The 18,897-nt window shown below is 41.7% G+C and overlaps 1 protein-coding gene across 1 annotated transcript in view; it reads right to left on the bottom strand.

Moving 5' to 3' along the window:
* Positions 1-18,897, bottom strand: part of NKD2 (NKD inhibitor of WNT signaling pathway 2) — a 420,097-nt gene that overhangs the window by 102,523 nt on the left and 298,677 nt on the right. The window contains exon 3 of the mRNA XM_044065142.1: positions 16,585-16,680. Coding sequence (XP_043921077.1) covers positions 16,585-16,680 — 96 coding nt within the window. The remainder of the gene's footprint in view (positions 1-16,584; positions 16,681-18,897) is intronic.

The raw sequence follows: 18,897 nt of genomic DNA, 5'->3' as shown, positions 1-18,897 counted from the left end.
CGGATTGGTGAATCAGTAGATCTGGCACTGGGTCCAGATGCCACAGCTGCACCAAAAGGTGATGATGGAGGAACGGGAACCAAACTTGTCGAGGCCAGTAAGGGGCAATGAGAATCAATTTGGCTCTCAAAACGATAGCTTTCTGGATCACCTGAGGGATCAGAGGAAATGGAGGGAAGGCATAAAGAAGTCCCTGGGGCCAATCCTGGGTCAGAGCGTCTCTGGGGATGGCCTGATAGAGGGAAGAGGCTGAAGAAGTCTGGGCATTTGCTGTTTTGGGGAGTAGCAAAAAGATCGCAACATGGACGACCCCATTCCAGAAAAATCTCTTCCGCTATAGATTGCTTGAGAGACCACTCGTGAGGCATGAGGATAGCTCTGCTCAATCTGTCCGCTATAATGTTGGTTTTCCCAGGGATATGCGTTGCTACCAGAAACCGATGAGAGGAGATCGCCCATTGCCAAAGTCTGAGCGCTTCTCGACACAAGGGGTAGGACTTGGTTCCGCCCTGTTTGTTGATATACCAAACTACAGACATGTTGTCTGTGTGGACTGCAATTGTCCCTACGGGAAGAAAGTCGTTGAGGGCTTGCAACGTTAAAAGCACTGCTCTCATCTCCAGGACATTTATGTGCAGATGGTACTCGAACGGTTGCCACGTCCCATGAACCATCCTGCCCTGATAATGAGCCCCCCACCCGATCAGGGGGGCGTCCGTGGTGACAGTGCCCATCGGGACGGGGTACAAAGCACCTGCCTTGGTGAACCTGAGACGATGTGATCCACCAAGCAAGATGTTGTTTGCATGTCTGTGTCACCAGAATCTGGTGACGCATTGGGAGTTGCTGGTATGACCACTGTGTGAACAGCATCCACTGAAGGAGGCGCATGTAGAATCGAGCCAGGGGAAGAAGAGTAATGGCCGCAGCCATGAGACCTAATACCTTCAGAACCATTCTGGCCTGTACTTTCTTGCTGGCCAGAATGATCCTGACATGAGTCTGAATGTCTGAAACTCTTTGTTCTGTAAGGGTAGCTGACATCCGAACAGTGTTTAAGTTTGCGCCTATGAAGGTAATAGACTGGCAGGGCGATAAGGATGACTTTTCAAGTTGATTGAGATGCCTAAATGAGAACAAAGGTCTATTGTGTAATCCCTGGCTTGTATAAGCTGATGCCTGGTGGTGGCTGACAGGAGCCAGTCGTCGAGATACGGAAACACCTGGAATCCTTGACGTCTCAGGTGAGCCGTGACCACTGCCATGCATTTGGTGAACACTCTGGGGCTGTAGTGAGACCAAAGGGCAGGGCTCTGAACTGGAAGTGACTGGACCCCAGCCGAAGCGGAGAAATCTCCTGGAGCGCCTGTGAATTTTGATGTGATAGTACGCATCCTGAAGATCTATTGAGCACATCCAGTTGTCCTTCTGTAAGAAGGGCAGAATTGACTGAAGAGTGACCATTCGAATCTTGTCTTCCTGACAGACTTGTTGAGTCTGCTGAGATCCAATATTGGTCTCCAGTCTCCCGTCTTTTGGGGACCAAAAAGAACCTTGAGTAGATTCCGGCTCTGAATGGTCTATTGTAACTGGCTGAATGGCTCTTTTTGCAGTAGTTTTGCGATTTCTAACTCTGCAATTTCCCTTAGACCGGGTGGTACATCTGGAAGGGAACTTGAGGGAAGGGACTTTCCTCGAAGGAATTATGTAACCCTTGGATATGATCGACTGTACCCATCTGTCTTGAGTGAGGGAATGCCAGGCTTCTGGGTACAGTGATAATCTTCCCCCGACTGCCTCCAAGGAGGGACAGCCGGGCAACACCTCAGGGATGTTGAAAGGGCTTATCAGAGAGAGGCTCCCTGTTTCCCTGGTTCTTCGACCCCTCTGCCTCTAGAGCGTCTGTTGTTGTTACCCCTCTGCCTCTAGGGGTAAACTGACCACGTGAATCCGGCGTGACTCCTTGGGATTTACGGAACCACATCTTCCCACCCTTCTGTCCTTTGGGATAAGGCCTAGAAGGGGTGGAAAAACGGACTCCAACAGCAGAAAGAGTCTTGCCGTTCTGCTCACACCTGGTCAAGGTTTCCTTCACCTGAGGGCCAAACAAAGCTGACCCATCAAAGGGAGAATTTGTGAAGGACGCCTTAAAGGGATCCGCAAAATCACATAGTCGCATCCAGGCTTGGCGTCTAAGAGCCACACCTGTGCCTGCGGCTCTACTGCTCCATCCGCAGCATAAGATATTAGCCGCATGGAGGAGTTAGCAATGGAATTGAGGGTTCCTAGCTGCGAAGCAATCTTTTCTTGAGCCCCTGCAGCTGTAGGATCCTGAACTACTTCTCCCAGCTCCTTCAGGATATCTCTCTGGAGTCTGGTGAAGTGACAAAGATAATTCAGCGACGCATAGCAAAGGTCGCTGAGGAAAACATCCGCTTGCGTACCTATCCATGGTCCTAGAGTCCTTATTAGGAGGATGGACGGGCACGGAAGGATCTGCAAGTTCCTTTTGGTGGCGCAGCCACCACCATGGCATCAGCGGGGACACCCTTGGTAAGGAATTGTTTGTCACTCGGGGCAGTGATGAATTTTGAAGGCCTCCTAGGGACTGGCTCTACAGAGTCAGGAGCTGCCCACGCCTTTCGTGCAATAACCTGCATAAGGGGGTCGAAAGGCGGAGACACCCAGGAGGTGGAGGGCCGAGATCCAAACGCCTCTAGGTATACTGACTCATCCTCAGAGGGATTGTTGGTGGGCCAGTTTCCTCTGTTTCAGAAGTTCTAGGATGTCTGAGAAGGAGACATCCTCAGAGGGGGATCTAGGGATCCCTCTGACTCATCAAAGTCAGTATCCAGTGACAGACTCGGGAGTCTACATGCTTCCTCTTACAAGTCCTCTTCCTAGGAGGATCTCCCGAAACATCAGGAGAATCCTCGGAAGAGGGGGAAATTCCCAATGGGGAAACCTGAGGCGGAGGATCTCTGGGTCCTGTAGCAAGAGAAGTGGCAGAGATGTCAACAGGTACTATAGAGGGAGGAGCTACGGGAACAGACTGCTGACTGATACCAGTGGCCAGTACACTCTTCATTACCTCGAATGCTCCCCTCCCAGGCAGGTCCGAGAGAACCCGCCCCGAAGAGCTAGGAACTCCCGGGACCACCGAAAGGGAAGTCTCCGAGGCAGATGTCGGAGCCGAGCTCACCAAGGCCGAGGCTCCAAGGGGAAGAGCGGGCTCGGACAAGGGTCCGATGCCACTCACCCCCTCGGAGGAGACCATGGAAGCCCGACCACCGAATCCCTCTAAGGAAGAGGAGATAAGAGTAGAGGCTGAAGGAACAGAAGGGGGTATCCGTCCTCCAGCCGTAGCAGTAACCATGCCCGAAGACTCCAACTCCAAACTCTGGGGTAGAGTTGAAGGAGGAACTGTAACGGGGTGTGGACCTACAGTCATCTGCTGAGACGGACTGTGTAACATTTGGGCCAGTACCTGTGACTTGAGTAATCTACTGACCACTCTCTCTAGGTCATGATCTGACAACCTGGATGACCTTGAAGATCGGCTCCGATGGCTCCGTTCCGATAGAAGAGGCGGCCGAGCCGAAAGTATCGGCTCCAAGGAAGGAGACCTCGACCTCTTCCTGGAATGAGCCATCGGAGCCGATACTACAGATCCTGTCGGTGCCGACTTCTTGGAGCCGACAGAACGTCTCGATGTATCGGCTCCAGCCGGAGCCGATACAGCCACCAAAGTAACGGTGTCGGAGCCGATCGGAGCCGACACCGATGCCTGTGCCACATGGGTGTCGAAGCCGATCGGAGCCGACATCGAAGTGGTCAAAATAGGTTCGGCACTGATAGCCATCGGTGCCGAGTGCTTCGTAAAGCCAGAATCAGCTCCAGCCGGAGCCGATCTCGACTCCGTACGAGTCGGAGCCAAGGCCGCAGGCTTAGGAACAGAAGCCTGGGCCTTGGAAACTCTTGCTGGTTTTGATGGAGCTGACTTAGCCGGAGAGCCCTCCGGCTTAAGAAGGCCCCTAAGAACCAGTTTGTTATGTCTCTCCTGCAGGATTCTCTGGCTGAAGGAGTGACAAATAGCACAGGAGTCCTGCAGGTGAAGAGGGCCCAGACAATACAGGCAAGAAGTGTGACCGTCTGTCAGAGACATCTTCTGACAGCACGAGTCACACTTCTTAAAACCTGAGACCCTCTCCTTTGACATGGTGCCGAAAAACACACACACACACACCAGTCAAATTTAACTTAAATAAATACCAAAAGGTATTCTACAAAACCAATACACACACCCTAACAAGGGGGGGATGGGAAGGGTTTTTAAGATACACTAACAAAAAATTAAAGGAGACAGGGATTTCTGTCAGAAAGGGAATAATATAAGTTTAAAACTATCAAAACAAGGTTTTTTTAATAAAAAGGGGCTTAAAACTCACAAAAGTGAAAAACTTACCAGGAGCTGGTAAAAAGAAGACCTCCCAAGCGAAGCGGCAAACGAGATCTGGGTACTTACTGCCTTGCATCATGGGATATGGGGCTGCCTCGAGCTGGTAAAAGGAGTTCTCGAGCTAAAGCAAGTGCCGAGTCGGAGCCGAGGATCGGCTCCGAACCCATCAAGCAAGAATGAAGGCGAGATTGACAACTTAACATTGTTCTTTCATTTCTGTATAAAACTGTGACCTGAATATTATTAATGGGTGTATTTTTAAGAGCCCTCTTAAAAACAAACCAAACAATATGCATGGATATTTTATATTAAACAAATGAACATCTGTTCTAGAAAATCAATGCCAAAATGTGCACCAAAGTGAAAAGCCTCACCAAAATGAAAAGCACCAGGTATTCTCGGCAGATTAAAGCAAAGTGGAATATATATTGGATTACAAGAAGTAACAGCGTGTGCTACAGTGTGACTGCGGAAACTTCCTGTGCATGCACAAAAGATGGTTTTGTGTATGCCACTTATTATGGTGTGCATCACGCTATGTATACACTGTTAGAAGCAAGCAGGAGACTGCACTAAAGTAAATCAGATCACCCGTTATTATGCCACAACACACAGTATGATATATAGCACTACAGCAGCTTATGTGTTCTACAAATGAAGTAAGTTGCAAAGGTTCCATTACTAGAAAAGCAGCAAAGTATATTCACTTTATTTTCACTTTGATAACCAGGTTAAGAGCTGTCATTTTTTATTTATTTTTGTATGTAATAAAGTTCACTCTAAACTTCATTCTTGTTTTATTTTGAGTACTTTAATGATCAGGTTAGCTAGTACCAGAGTACTGTTGCCTACAGAGAATCCCTGTGCATACCATTTACAGTTCAATGTGCCAGAGTTCACAAGTATAAAAAGCATACAGAAAACTACAGTGTACCATAATACGGAGAAATGCCAAAAGACAAACAATTACAAACAAAACAAAATACCTATCACAAACATGACACATCATACTACAGCAATAATCAAAGAAAGGTATCAGAAGCAATTTTAAGTAAAACCCATGCCCCCTTCCCTACTGGCACCTGGACTGTATAAACTCTACATGCACGTAACACATTGCACAACAATGTACAGTAAGGAGTATAAAACTACTCAGTATGCAAAATACAGTTTACTACACAGATGTGCTGCACTAAGTACAAAACAAAGTGTAGAAAATCTCTGTGTAACAATAGGAAAAATATTCACTTTAAATATGAAAGTTTTTTTTGCAGAACGTTACTACGGAAACAGCTGCATACATAAACTATCACAGTTTAGAACAGAAGTAATATGCAAATCACTGAGTGTGACTGTCGAAATAGTATTAATTTAAATGAAAAATAGTGTATAATATGCACTGTATACAACATCCTGTACAAAGAAAACACAATTTAAAATGTGAAACAGTACAATGCACACAAAAAAACTTGCACTCAATAAAAAGTCCCCCCAAGCATAGTACAAACAAAAAAATACACTGTGTATGTCAGATACACTTCAGTACAGCAGTACATAAAATATATGGAAAGCATTTCATAATATGTCATTTAACAAGAAGTAAAAATATCTTGCATATTTTAGGTGTATGACAGCACAACTCACTATGAAACAGCTGTGTGAAAAGCATACAGTGGCTATAAAAAGTGTATACACCCCTGTTAAAATGCCAGGTTTTTTGATATAAAAAATGAGACCACAATAAATCATTTCAAAACTTTTCCCACCTTTAATGTGACCTATAACCTGCACAATTCAATTGAAAAACAGATTTCTTAGGGGAAAATATAAAAAATAAAAAACGTACAATAAGCTGGTTGCATAAGTGTCCATACCCTTAAACTAATACTTTGTTGAAGCACCTTTTGATTTAATTACAGCATTCAGTCTTCTTGGGTGGGAGTCTATCAGCATGGCACATCTTGACATGGCAATATTTGCCCAATCTTACTTGTAAAAGCACCACAAATCTGTCAGATTGTGAGGGCATCTCTTGTACACAGCCCTCTTCAGGTCACCCCACAGATTTTCTATTGGATTTAGGTCTGGGCTCTGGCTGGGCCATTCCAAAACTTTAATTTTCTACTGGTGAAGCCATTGTTTTGTTGATTTGGATGTATGCTTGGGGTCATTTTCATGTTGAAAGGTGATATTCCTCTTCATCTTCAGTTTTCTAGCAGATGCCTGAAAGTTTTGGGCCAAAAGTGACTGGTATTTGGAACTGTTCATAATTCCCTCCACCTTGACTAAAGCCCTAGGTTCCAGCTGAAGAAAAGCAACCCCAAAGCATGATACTGCCACCACCATGCTTCACCGTGGGGATGGTGTTCTTTTGGTGGTGCGAAGTGTTGTTTTTGCCACAAATGTACCTTTTGGAATTGTGGCTAAAAAGTTCAACCTTGGTCTCATCAGACCATAACACATTTTCCCACATGCTTTTGAGAGACTTGGTGTATTGTTTTGCAAATTTTAGCCGGGCTTGGATGTTTTTCAGTGTAAGAAAAGGTTTCCGTCTTGCAACCCTACCCCATGGTCCAGACATATGGAGAATACGGGAGATTTTTGTCACATGTACTACACAACCAGTACTTGCCAGAAATTCCTGCAGCTCCTTCAGTGCTGCTGTAGGTTTCTTGGCAGCCTCCCTGACCAGTTTTCATCTTGTCTTTTCATCAATTTTGGAGAGACGTTCAGTTCTTTGCAACATCACTGTTGTCCCATATTTTCTCCACTTTTTGATGACTGTCTTCACTGTTTTTCATGGTATATCCAATGCTGTGGAAATTTTTTGTTCTCTTCTCCTGACTGATACCTTTCAGCAATGACATTCCTTTGATGATTTGTAAGCTCTTTGCGAACCATGGCTTTTGCTGTAGCATGCAACTGAGTAAATGTCAGGGAAATCCTACTAGGATAGCTGAACTTTATTTGGGGTTAATCAGAGTCTCTTTAATTGATGGCAGGTGTGTACCCAAGAAGACTGAACGTTGTAATTACATCAAAAGGTACTTCAACAAAATATTAGTTTAAGGGTGTGCACACTTATGCAGCCAGCTTATTGTACATTTTTTATTTTTTATATTTTTTCCCCTAACAGGTTTATTTGTTTAAAATTGAATTGTATAGGTAATAGGTCAAATTAAAGGTGGGAAAAGTTTTGAAATTATTTATTGTGGTCTCATTTTTTATATCACAAAAACCTGGCATTTTAACAGGTTTGTAAACTTTTTATATCGGCTGTACATACATTACATAGCACAGGATAAAGAGCACATACAATACCTTTCTATGAAGAAGATGAGGAAGTACAATGTAAAACTACTCAAAATCAACCTATGCCTACAAAACCCAGCATGCAAAGAATTATGTGTATATAACAAGGCACGTTATATTACAGTAACGCAATGTGATAAAATGTACAAAATACATTTAAAACAAAGTGTGGTGTATACTACACTACTGCAATACAGTAAGTAAGACAACACATGCAAGATAGTGAAATAATATATCCACAAAACATCAGATGCACCACAGTGCAGCACACAGCAGTCCAAAAGGATTCACAAACACTTTAGGACAAACTGAAAAGCACAATCCTAGAGTAATACCCAAAATAAATCAAATATGCTACACTGTACACTTTATCATAATAAAGTATTAGAAAAAAATGTTCTGACACAAAATGAACTCAGCTGATTACAGCACAGTATGATAGCATATAAAAAATGCTAGGTTTACAAGACTTATTAAAATAAACGACTCAGGCTATACTTAGCAAAACAGAGTGCATACATTACATTAACTAAAGTACACTACAGTACAACAGACTATAAAAGCCCTGTATGCATGTGATACATGCTAATTTATAACAGTGAAACACTGTGAAAAACAATGTTATAACAATGCAGAAAATGAAGCACATGGGATTGTCTACAAAAAAGTCTGCACATGATAAAAATTGAGCAACATATATAAATATAGAGCACAGCTGCCTATCCAATTATCTAGGTTTACCTCAAACATGGCAAGGGTGCTACCATGTAGTGGAAGTTTGTTCCAGAGGTAAGGGATATATTGGGATATAAATCTATCATGTCAACATGTCTTATTTATTTGCTGATGAAGGTTTTGTTCTGTTAAGGAAGTGTCTGGTGCATTGCAACATTTGTTCTGAAAAGGAAGAGGAGATGAAACAGGCTGAATCTTTCATGGCACGAAAGACTAGACATAGATCTCCACAGAGGAGTTTGTATGAGACTGAGTACAGGGAAAAGGCTGCCAGTCTCTCCTGATAACTGAGATTTTTTTTTTTTAGTTCTGAATCTCTGATGTCTCTCAAGTTGTGTCATATGTTTATATAAATACACACCAAAAAGTGTACTACATTCAGCAATGGATCTGATAAGATATGAGTAAAGTAGAATAGATACTTCTTTGAATCTAGTGGAGATGCCTCTGGAAATGAGATGGGCCAGATAAAAGGCTTTCTGAGCTACAGTGGAAACATAGTGGTCAAATAAGGAATTACAAACAAGAGTATCCAGACCCCCTTTCAACAGTGTCTAATTGGAGGGGTAAAACTGTCTTGTTCACCAAAATGAACTATGCTGCATTTTTTCAAATTTAATTTAAGACCATTGTCCTTGCACCAATTGCTAACATGGACTAAGTCATACTGCAGCAATTATGAGTCAGCTGAAGATCAAATAACACCCAGTTTACAGTCATCTGCAAACATAGTTAACCATAGGCTATAAGTGCTGGTCTGAAGGTCAGAAAAATATATGACAAATATGAGAGGGCCTGAAACTGGGCCCTGTGGTACACCACTGGTATCTGTTTAGTTTTCAGAAGTGGTACCTGCTACTCTAACTACATGGATTCTGCCAGATATCCAGTTAGCTATCCATTGCACAATAAACAGATTTATATTCAGATTTACAAGTCTATCAATAACACTTGCATGGGGAAAAGTGTCAAAGGCCTTGACCAGGTCTAGACATGCTGTATGCACTGCATAACCACTATCCAGTACTTCAGTTACTTTTTCAAAGAAATTAATGAGTTGAAAGAGGCAGGACTTTACTTTGATAAAGCCACACTGATGAGGGACCAGGGTTGAGTGGTGTTCAATGTCTAGATTAATGAAGTCTGAGATAATATGCTCCATAGCTTTACATATGAGACTAGTGAGACTAATGGGTCTGTAGTTGCCAGGGTTTGTGGTTGGGCCACCCTTGTGTAATGTCATCATAACAACTGTTTTCCAGGCTTCAGGAATGTAACCAGTAGAGAGGCTTGGATTAAAGAAGTTAAGTAGGGTTCAGAAGGGTCATATCTGGCACTGATAATCAGGCAAACTGGTATCTTGTCACGGCCCATGGATGAAGTGTTCTTAGTTTTTGAAAGGGCTGAGAGAACCTGCTCCATAGTAATTAAAGGGGATGGCTTGGATTGTGGAACCTGTGGGACAGCTTGGGTCACAGAGTGTAGCATTATTGTGATCTAGCTCTGAACACTGCTGAGTGTTAGTTCTTAACTTTCTGACATAGTTAAAGAAAGATTTGCAGTTATTATTTTAGTTTTACTGGCTATTTTAAATTCATACTTAGCTTTGAGTTTCCTAATGGTTCCTTTAAGCGTGTTAGTTTGATAAAGTGTGCTCTTAAGGTAGGTAGAATGAGACCTCTTATAAACATTAAGCAGTTTCTTTCTCTTGTTATATAATTTATTTATATTGGTATTCCAGTAAAGGAGGTTGTTTTTAAACTTCTCATTATATTTATTGCTAACAGGGACTGCCATATCACTACAACTATTTCAGTGAGAGTCGAAGCAGAGGCATAGGTAGCGCCTTTAGCAAACGGATTCTTCAGAGGAAGATTACAATAGAATTTAAGTCATCAAGTAAGTGAAGAATGTTTGCGTTTAGAAGTCCCTGAACACAGAGCTATTTAAAGGTGAATTACCACCAGTTTTCACTAGATTATAGCCTGATCTAATAAGGCATGATGATACATATGGAGCTGTGCAACAAGTGGCCATATTTGTGAAAACTAGATCCAGGATATTAGGGCCTCTAATAGTACATATTTGTGAAAGAGATTTAGAATTTATAATGTCAAAGAAGGGTCATGTTGACCATCGGCAGTGCATGACAGTCAGTTTATTGACAGATAGTTGAAGTCCCAGAGTACAAAGGGCTTGGGTTTAATAGGAATTTCAGCTGTTTTAAGACAGCTATCATGCTCAAAAGGGAACATAGAGGGTGTTCTGTAGTTCTGTCAACATTTTGGGTATGAAGGAAGGGTTGGTATGCAGGGTGACTTTGTCCTTTTGATAGATCAAAAATGTTGTTTACACATTAAGGCTTGCAGTTCAGAAATTCTTCCAATAGACTCTGCAACTACCAAAAAAACTGCATCTTCCAGAAGAGAGACTTCAGGTGGAACAAAAGCAGCAGGTTGAAAGAGCGCCAGGATATTGTAATACACAGTTGAGTCTCATGGTAAAGCAATTTCCTTTATGGGGTACTCTGAGACAAATAATACCGATTAGGAACTGCTTGATTGGCAAGGCAGAGTATAAGGGATGGTTTAAATGCATGAAAGATGACAGAGCGGAAACGTTTACCCCTAAAATGACATAAGATTGTCTTGATTTGTAAAGGTCTGACAGGTAGCTGAACGCAAGAAATACTACAGCTGAAGCAGGGTCCTGGTTTCAAGCAAGGCACCAGATGGAAAATCTCTTCCAGTTTGCAAGCTAAGAATTCTTTGTATTTGGTTTTCCATCTTCTTACATTGGGGTCTATGTCAGAACAACGAAAAATCAAAATACCGAACGCTCACATAAACAAATAATCAGGAACTCGAAATTGCTATTGTGGGGGGCTGTGCCCCCCACACCCCCAATAAATATATATTCCTACTCCGAGATCACACTACAGTGAGGAAAGGGCAAATATTCCAATCTTCACTGTACTGCGATCTCAAAAAAACAACATCAACTTCCTGATAATTCGCTCATATGCGCGATCCACATTTTGAGTTTTCGGTGTTCTAAAGTAGATCCTTACATTACACTCCACATTGTTCTTTAAAAACATGTACCTGGAAGGGATTAGTGCTGAATCATCTATGCTGTCAACCTTGGAGTTCTGAGGTTAGGCTGCAGTAAGCACCCCTTCTTTTGTGTCAAGAGGTCCGTGTGCTGAGGTAACAGTATTGATTCTTTATCCTGCTGGATGTAGCAGTGGGAAAAGCAATGTTGCCTGGATAAAAAAGGGATTATTAGAAGCATTTCTTGCCACTCCTCCTTTACCTTCATTAAAACCATAGAATTAAGGGCACAGAAGGACATCACAGAGAGATGGACCTGCCCATTGAATGCAGAAAACATCAGTTTTCCTGGCTCGTGGAGCTTCTGGCCTGCAACAAAACATCTTGAATTGCCTATTCTCTGGGGAAATTAAAAGTTCTTCTTCTGGGTCACCCCAGCTGTGAGCCAGAGCTAAGGACACATCTCTGCTCAGCATCTATTCATGGGGCACTGCCTATTACCTGCTCAGCCTGTCTGCCCATACTGAGATGGGATGCAAGGTACCCTAAAAGTCAGAGACTGGATTTCTGGGCAACTTCCCAAGCTTGCACTGAAAGTCTGCAAAGTATGTAATGTTAAGTATGCAAGAGTGGATGCTGTCCCCCCACTTGCTGTCATGCCTGTTTGTGAGGATGTCCAGGGTGCAACCTGTCAAGATTTGCTTGAATGCTTTTAGTGCAAGAACTGTAAGCATCATCTCGTTTGTATCTATGTATTTGATTTTTATTTATATTGGTGTCTTAAGTGCCCTGTATCCTCAGACTCCACTCAACAGAATCTGCCCCCCATGCAATGTCTGAAGAGTCTGTGTTGATAGTCTGGGTTCACTGTGGCAGCTTGAAACATGTTCTTGAAGAGACAAGCACCTGACTTTTCCACCACAAGATCTCCATTTCGGTACTGTGCTAGATGAGGATGGTAAGTTCCAGGGACTGACAGAGTTGGCACCATGTGTTTCTGAGGTGCTACTGCACTACAGTTTTGTCATATTGAGCCTTGCTAGAGGCACCATCATAATGAAGGATACCATGCAGCTCAGGACCCTTAGGAATTCCCTTGCCATAACAAAATCCCACTTCACTACTGCTTAGGAACTGTATTTTGCAATCTGCTCCAAGATGCCCTAGAACCTACTGGTCATTATGATCCTTTTCAACTGCCCTACAAATAGCCAGACATAGAGGTCTATTTGTGGGGGGAGCAGGTGCTCTGGTCTAGCAGTAGGGTGGTAGGGAGGACTTGGTGAAATCTTCTAGGGGGTGGGCAGCTTGGCTGAATCACAGCTGCTCTCTCTCTGGAGAACTCTGCCTTGAGGGTCCCAAGGTTTGTCCTTATGCTTTGCTTGCCATTCTTTCTTATACACTGTCTTCTTCCCCTTCTGAATCTTGTCTTTTACTTGGTTAGGGAAGAGGTCAAGATTTTTAAAGATACTTCCTTCTGATTCTTCGAGGTTGGGAATGAAAAAAACTTTGCTGACTGTATGGTCTTTCTCTTTTCCAACAGTTAGCTCAATACTTTCAGAGAAGGGCATCTAAAGAGGAGTTATTTACATAAAGGGACATTAAGCTCTAACAATACATGACCTGTCAACAGTTGTATCCACAGGCAGGTATGTTTCCAAATCAATAATCCTGTAGCTCCTGCCCTGCATGGTGCATTCAGTGCATGACAGCCAGTGTTTGGTCACCGGAGAAGAGGTGGTGCACAAGTCAGGCATCTCAGTATCCTTTGTGTTAACTCTCAGCTTGTGTAGGAAGGAATCCTGAAATTTAAGCATGTGTATCCAGCAGTTTAAGGTTTTGAAGGCCATGGTAGCAGATGTGTAAGCTTTCTTCCCTCACTGGTCAAGCATCCCACTTTCTCTCCCTGTCATTGGGAATAGGGTTCCTGAATGTAGATGTAGATGGTCCAATTTATTATATAGTGCTTATACTGAAGCTCTTTACATAACACTAGTATTTGATGTAAAATAACAAATGAGGATTCATAAAATAGGCATGAAAATGCAGTAATTTGCTAAAGACAATTCCCACAAAGCTTAAGAAACATGTTAAATAGGGAGCAACAGTTTATCAAAAATCTGCAACTGATAAATTAATATTGTAACAGACAACAATTACAATGTTAAAAATCACTGCAATGAACATACGAATCTCACTGGTACTTCTGAGCATTAAAACAGTATTAACTGAAAGCAGTGAATGGTCCATAATGTGAATAAGACACAGATATTTATTCTTCAAACAAAATAACAAATGCATCTTCACTGATCTGTTTACACTCATCTTCCACTCCAGATGAACCACAACTGGGAATACAAGCTGTGAACTGAAACTATTTCAATCCATCCTTCCTTCATTCTTCCACAGCTCTGTAAATACATCATCAGAGGCAGAGATAAAGCACTAAACAAAAGCGACATAATATGGCCCAGTCATAGCTACTTTGCAGAAACTCAAAATTCAAACCAAGCAAGAAAAGTTACAAGAAATCCATAATGAGAAACCTTAAAAAAGTGTAGCATGATCCACAGTCTGGCAGCAACTTGCATCTATTGTTAGGAGCAGACTACACAAACAGTAGTGTGTCCCTTAATGGAGTACAGGGACACCACTGCTATATCAGTCAAAGGGTTCCAATAGAACAGGATAGATTGTCTTGGCATAGGGGGAGGGAAGTCTGAATCCAGTGATGCACTTATGAACACATTTTTCAAGATATCTTTTTCTGTAGGAACAGCAACTGGTTCTGACTGTGATAGGCCTATGAAAGGCCTGTACCACAGATGAACCTCAGAGTGCTGCGAGGATATGGTGCCCTTGGTTTCTGATTCGTAAGGGGGACACACACACATTTGACCTGCACAGGCCTACTCATCTGCCTCTGGATCTGATGTACTACAATCTTCTTCTAAAGCAAGGTCAATCCTTCTTTCCTTACAAAGAACTCCTGCCACCTTTGGTATGTGATTGGTCAAGGCCTTGGATGTAGATTGGGTTGAAAAACTAAAAGCAAGCGATGGCTTCAGCTTTGGTGCCTTGTTCCTCTGCTTTTTGCTGGAAGCCACTTTAGAACCCTTGGTACACAAAGAGATGTTGAAGACCTCCACTCAGTGTCCAGGAACCTCCTCAGAGACCAAAAATGAGTGGACACTGCCCTCCCCTTCAGTAACTAAGATGTAGGCATTGTCTGCAGGGGCTTTCAGAACTGACTGATATCACAGAGGTTTCAGTTCACGATGACAAGCCTAAAGCTGATTGCTTAGCAGCCCCCAATGGGATTGTGAAAAAGGCCTGGGTTTAAACACACTACAAAGACAGGGCCTGTCAAAATGCCTTTCCAGTTACAGTGTTGCTGGACCTAGGGAAACCCTCAGACTTACTCAGACTGTTGTCAGTTTCCTCCTTTTTCTCCCTTCAGGTGTTTTTCAGAGTATCTGAACTTTTGAGGGAGTTCTCAGACACTTTGGTCAATGCCAGGGTTGTAAAATTCTAGGCATATGCCTTCTTATTAGAAATGTAGTCATGCAGAAATTTAGCTCCATGGCAGATTGTCTTTGGGGGTAAAACTTGCACAATGCAGACAACTATCTACATCATGCTGTGGGTCCAAGCAAAAAATGCATAGATTATGAATGTGCTTGGCAGAATTTGCCAAAATCAGTACAGTTCATTTTATGAAAAAAAAACTTCCTATAACTGTTATTACAACAACAATGCGACTAAACCCTCCAAAAAAGATAAGATAAAGATTCTCCCATGGAGAGCTAATCTGAAGTCTCTGGAAGAAGAATGACACATTGGACTGATAACACTCTACTCAGCAAGACAGACACACACACACACACACACACACACACACACACACACACACACACGCACACACACACACACACACACACACACACACACACACACACACACACACACACACACTGTGGCTAGAAAACACAGAAGATGGCATCAGCCGAAGCCCCTCTTATATAACCGACATCCTGATGTCAGCTGAAGCCAAGACAGGGAAGTAAAGCTCTAGAAGTCAGGCCGACCTTGGGCTGCTGCAGGCAGTAATCTTAACACTAATGATTATAACAGTGAACAATATGAAGAACATTGGTCATTTCAGTGAAATGGACTCAGCAATTCAGACTTTTTACAAAAAAGAATCCCCTTCAAAAACACCTCAAACATGCATGATGCAGCACACTAAGGCACTACACACTGCAAATATACCTTCTGCAGAGAAAGCACAATTAACTAAACCATACTGTTGTTATAGACAAAATCATCCTGCAAGCGCAAAACATAGTAATTCACTGTACATCACAGCAGTGCACAAAGTGCCATGTGCTAAACACCATCTACAGAAATTACATGCAAAAGTAAATAACCACCTAGTAAAATACACGAGGCTTAAAATATATACAAGTTGGAGGATTGGAAAAACATGCATTAATGTACCAGGACCATGACGATCAATACACTAAAGTAATTCACAGTCTAATCATATGCAATACCATGCAAATTGAAAATCCATCACCACTGCACACAACACTCTCTGTATGCAATAAAGAGCACAGCATACCACTCTAATATGGAAAAAATAAATACACGTCTTCATGACAAAGTGCGTATACAATAGCTCAGCGAAGGTAAATACACAGTACTGTAGTATGTTGCAATATACTACAGAACATGACAATGCACATGAACAAAACAAAATTAAAAAAGATAAAAAAAATCCATGCATGTGTTTGGCAGAAAAGAGCATGCAGTTGTTCAACAGTTTACAATTTCCTGCAGAATTATCCAAAAATGCATAACAGAGTCACAAAGAAGTAAAAATGGTACATTATTCCATGCATAACACAGGGTGTAGAAATACCTGGTGCAAATGTGTAAATATAATATGAACCAATGCATATTGGTCAGGATTGTGCTTTTTACTGCAGAGGTAAAGAAATTTTAAAAAAAATGAAGCGATACCTCTTTGGTTACTTTTCCACTGTTATCAAAATCGTAGAGAGTAAAGGTCCATTCTTGTCGATTTTCATCTTCAACAGAAACATCACATTCTAGCTCCTACAGACAGGTTTCCAAAAACATTATTATAAATGGCTGGAGCCTGTAAAATGTGCCTTTTAAAGAAACTTTATACAAATTCAACAATAAAACCTGCAGGGTATACTCTAGCAGGTAAATAAGGTTATGGCAAGGCTTCGTAAAACCTGAGTATTTTGGCCCAATTTGTCAGAAGCACTACAATAATAATAATTTTAATAGAAACTCTAAAGTTGGTAAGTATTTGCTAAAAATATTACACTTTATCAGGTAGAAAGCAGTGCACCCTAATCCCCACCTACATGTGTAACTTTACAAGTATTTGCTCCAATAACAGTGACCTTTGCCAAGCGAATATCTTGCACACAGGCCAAGCATTGCTAAAGAGGAGTTTGCTAAAATTATTCCATGCTGTCTTTGTAGGTCTGCATTATGCAGACCAAGAAAAACATTGAAAGGCCCTCTTAAAAGTCTCTTAGAACATTTAAACAATACAATCTTTCTAAAAGTGAGGTGATAACAATGTAGAAAAGGAACTGCAATTTGATTTTAATCCCAAAGAAAACAACCTAGTTATACTACTCCTTTCCTTTATTCTGATGATTTATAATGGTATTTCTGTATACTCTGCACTTTTAAAAACATGTAAGCATCCTGTGTTAAAAGATATGTTACAGAAGCTACTTACTGGCAAACTAGCTGGCACCACAGTTAACATTATTACAACATCTCATTTGTTAAATTTATTCAGCACTTTGTAAGCAACACTGCTCAGTAGTCAAAACACTGAAATATAAAACTAGACACCTGATGTTTGAATCCCACTAACTCCTTCTTAACCTGACCAAACCACTTACCTGTTCTTGAGCATTCAACCCTAATAGTGCCACAAGCAAGACGGCCTTGAAATTTAAATGCTGGACCACAGTAAGACAAACACAATCTACAAGCAAAATCTCAACAAACCTAAGTCTGAACATTATAAATGATTCAGCAAGACAAAACTCAAATGTTTAATCCAAAATACATAATTTGCATACTATGTAAGACACAAATAAGGAAGAATGTACTTACATGTCTAATAAACATATTTACATGTAATATTTTTCTCAAGAATACTACAGATTTTATGTACAATAGACATCTTGCCTCAAGGGAAAGAGACCTCATCATTAAAAGGAAGAAAAAGACAATTCAAAATAAATACATAATATTGGAAAAAAAGGAGAGACACTTCTTATGTGGGAGCTGAATATGCCAGATATTAATTATAGCATGTAGACTGTTACAACTAAGAAACCGGGACACAGGTGATGCCTTAACAAGAACATACATCAGGTAGGTAGATTTGGATCTTATAGACAAGGGAAAAATCTTAGATATTTTGCATTCAGATGGAGATGGAAAAAGGATCTTCAACACTCCAAGTAATACTTGACAAAACATGCCAGTTTACGTTCTGCTCCCCTCACAAAGAACACCACTACATCACTCTTTCCAATGTTGTCAGTTTACCAGTATAACTTAAAGCTACCCTAATTCTTTCTGCACTTAAAAATCTTCTGCACTTTGAATACTGCCCATCTCTTAAAAATCTTCCTCCTCACAGATAGTTACTAGGCTTGCATTCCAGAGGACCACCAAGAAGCCTAATTCAAATTTCCAGTTGTATCCAAGTACTGTCTGGTTTGTAGACTTGCTTAAGGTCACACGGTTGACAAATGAGTGCTGCAGGAATCAAACCCTGTAACATAAGCACCATAGCTCAAAGTCTTAACTCTCTGTGCCAGCAGTTAGATACCTATAACCTGTCCTCAAATCAAGCTTACTTTTTCTTTCAGCCTACATACTGTTCAGTTTGATGTCACAACAAAATGCACAGGATCGTCTTCCATATTTTATGCAATAAAAAATATGTATCTCTCATTCGTTACTTGCAAATACTCTGTTGGTACTTAAAACAACCACCTTCCTGATCTTTCTGCTTCACTCTTCATCCCTGATGCCCATCTAAAAATATTTATCAGATTCCCTAGACCCCTAGACTCTTCCTCATTAGCCTAATTTACCATAGTGACCATCCCCTCTCATCTTTACCGTATTTACTCCATTCCACTCCCAGTGACACTGCATTCCTGAGTGTGCTGTCCTTTGGAGGAGATGTCAAACTGAGGTCCCATCTGCCTGCATTGGTAGTTGCTCAGGTGGATACAAAAGTTCCCATCACATTTATTAAAA

This window comes from Protopterus annectens, chromosome 3.part0 (genome assembly GCF_019279795.1).
Source record: "Protopterus annectens isolate FY-2018-M chromosome 3.part0, PAN1.0, whole genome shotgun sequence".
Lineage (NCBI taxonomy): Eukaryota > Metazoa > Chordata > Ceratodontiformes > Protopteridae > Protopterus > Protopterus annectens.
This window is presented reverse-complemented; position numbering and strand designations above follow the sequence as displayed.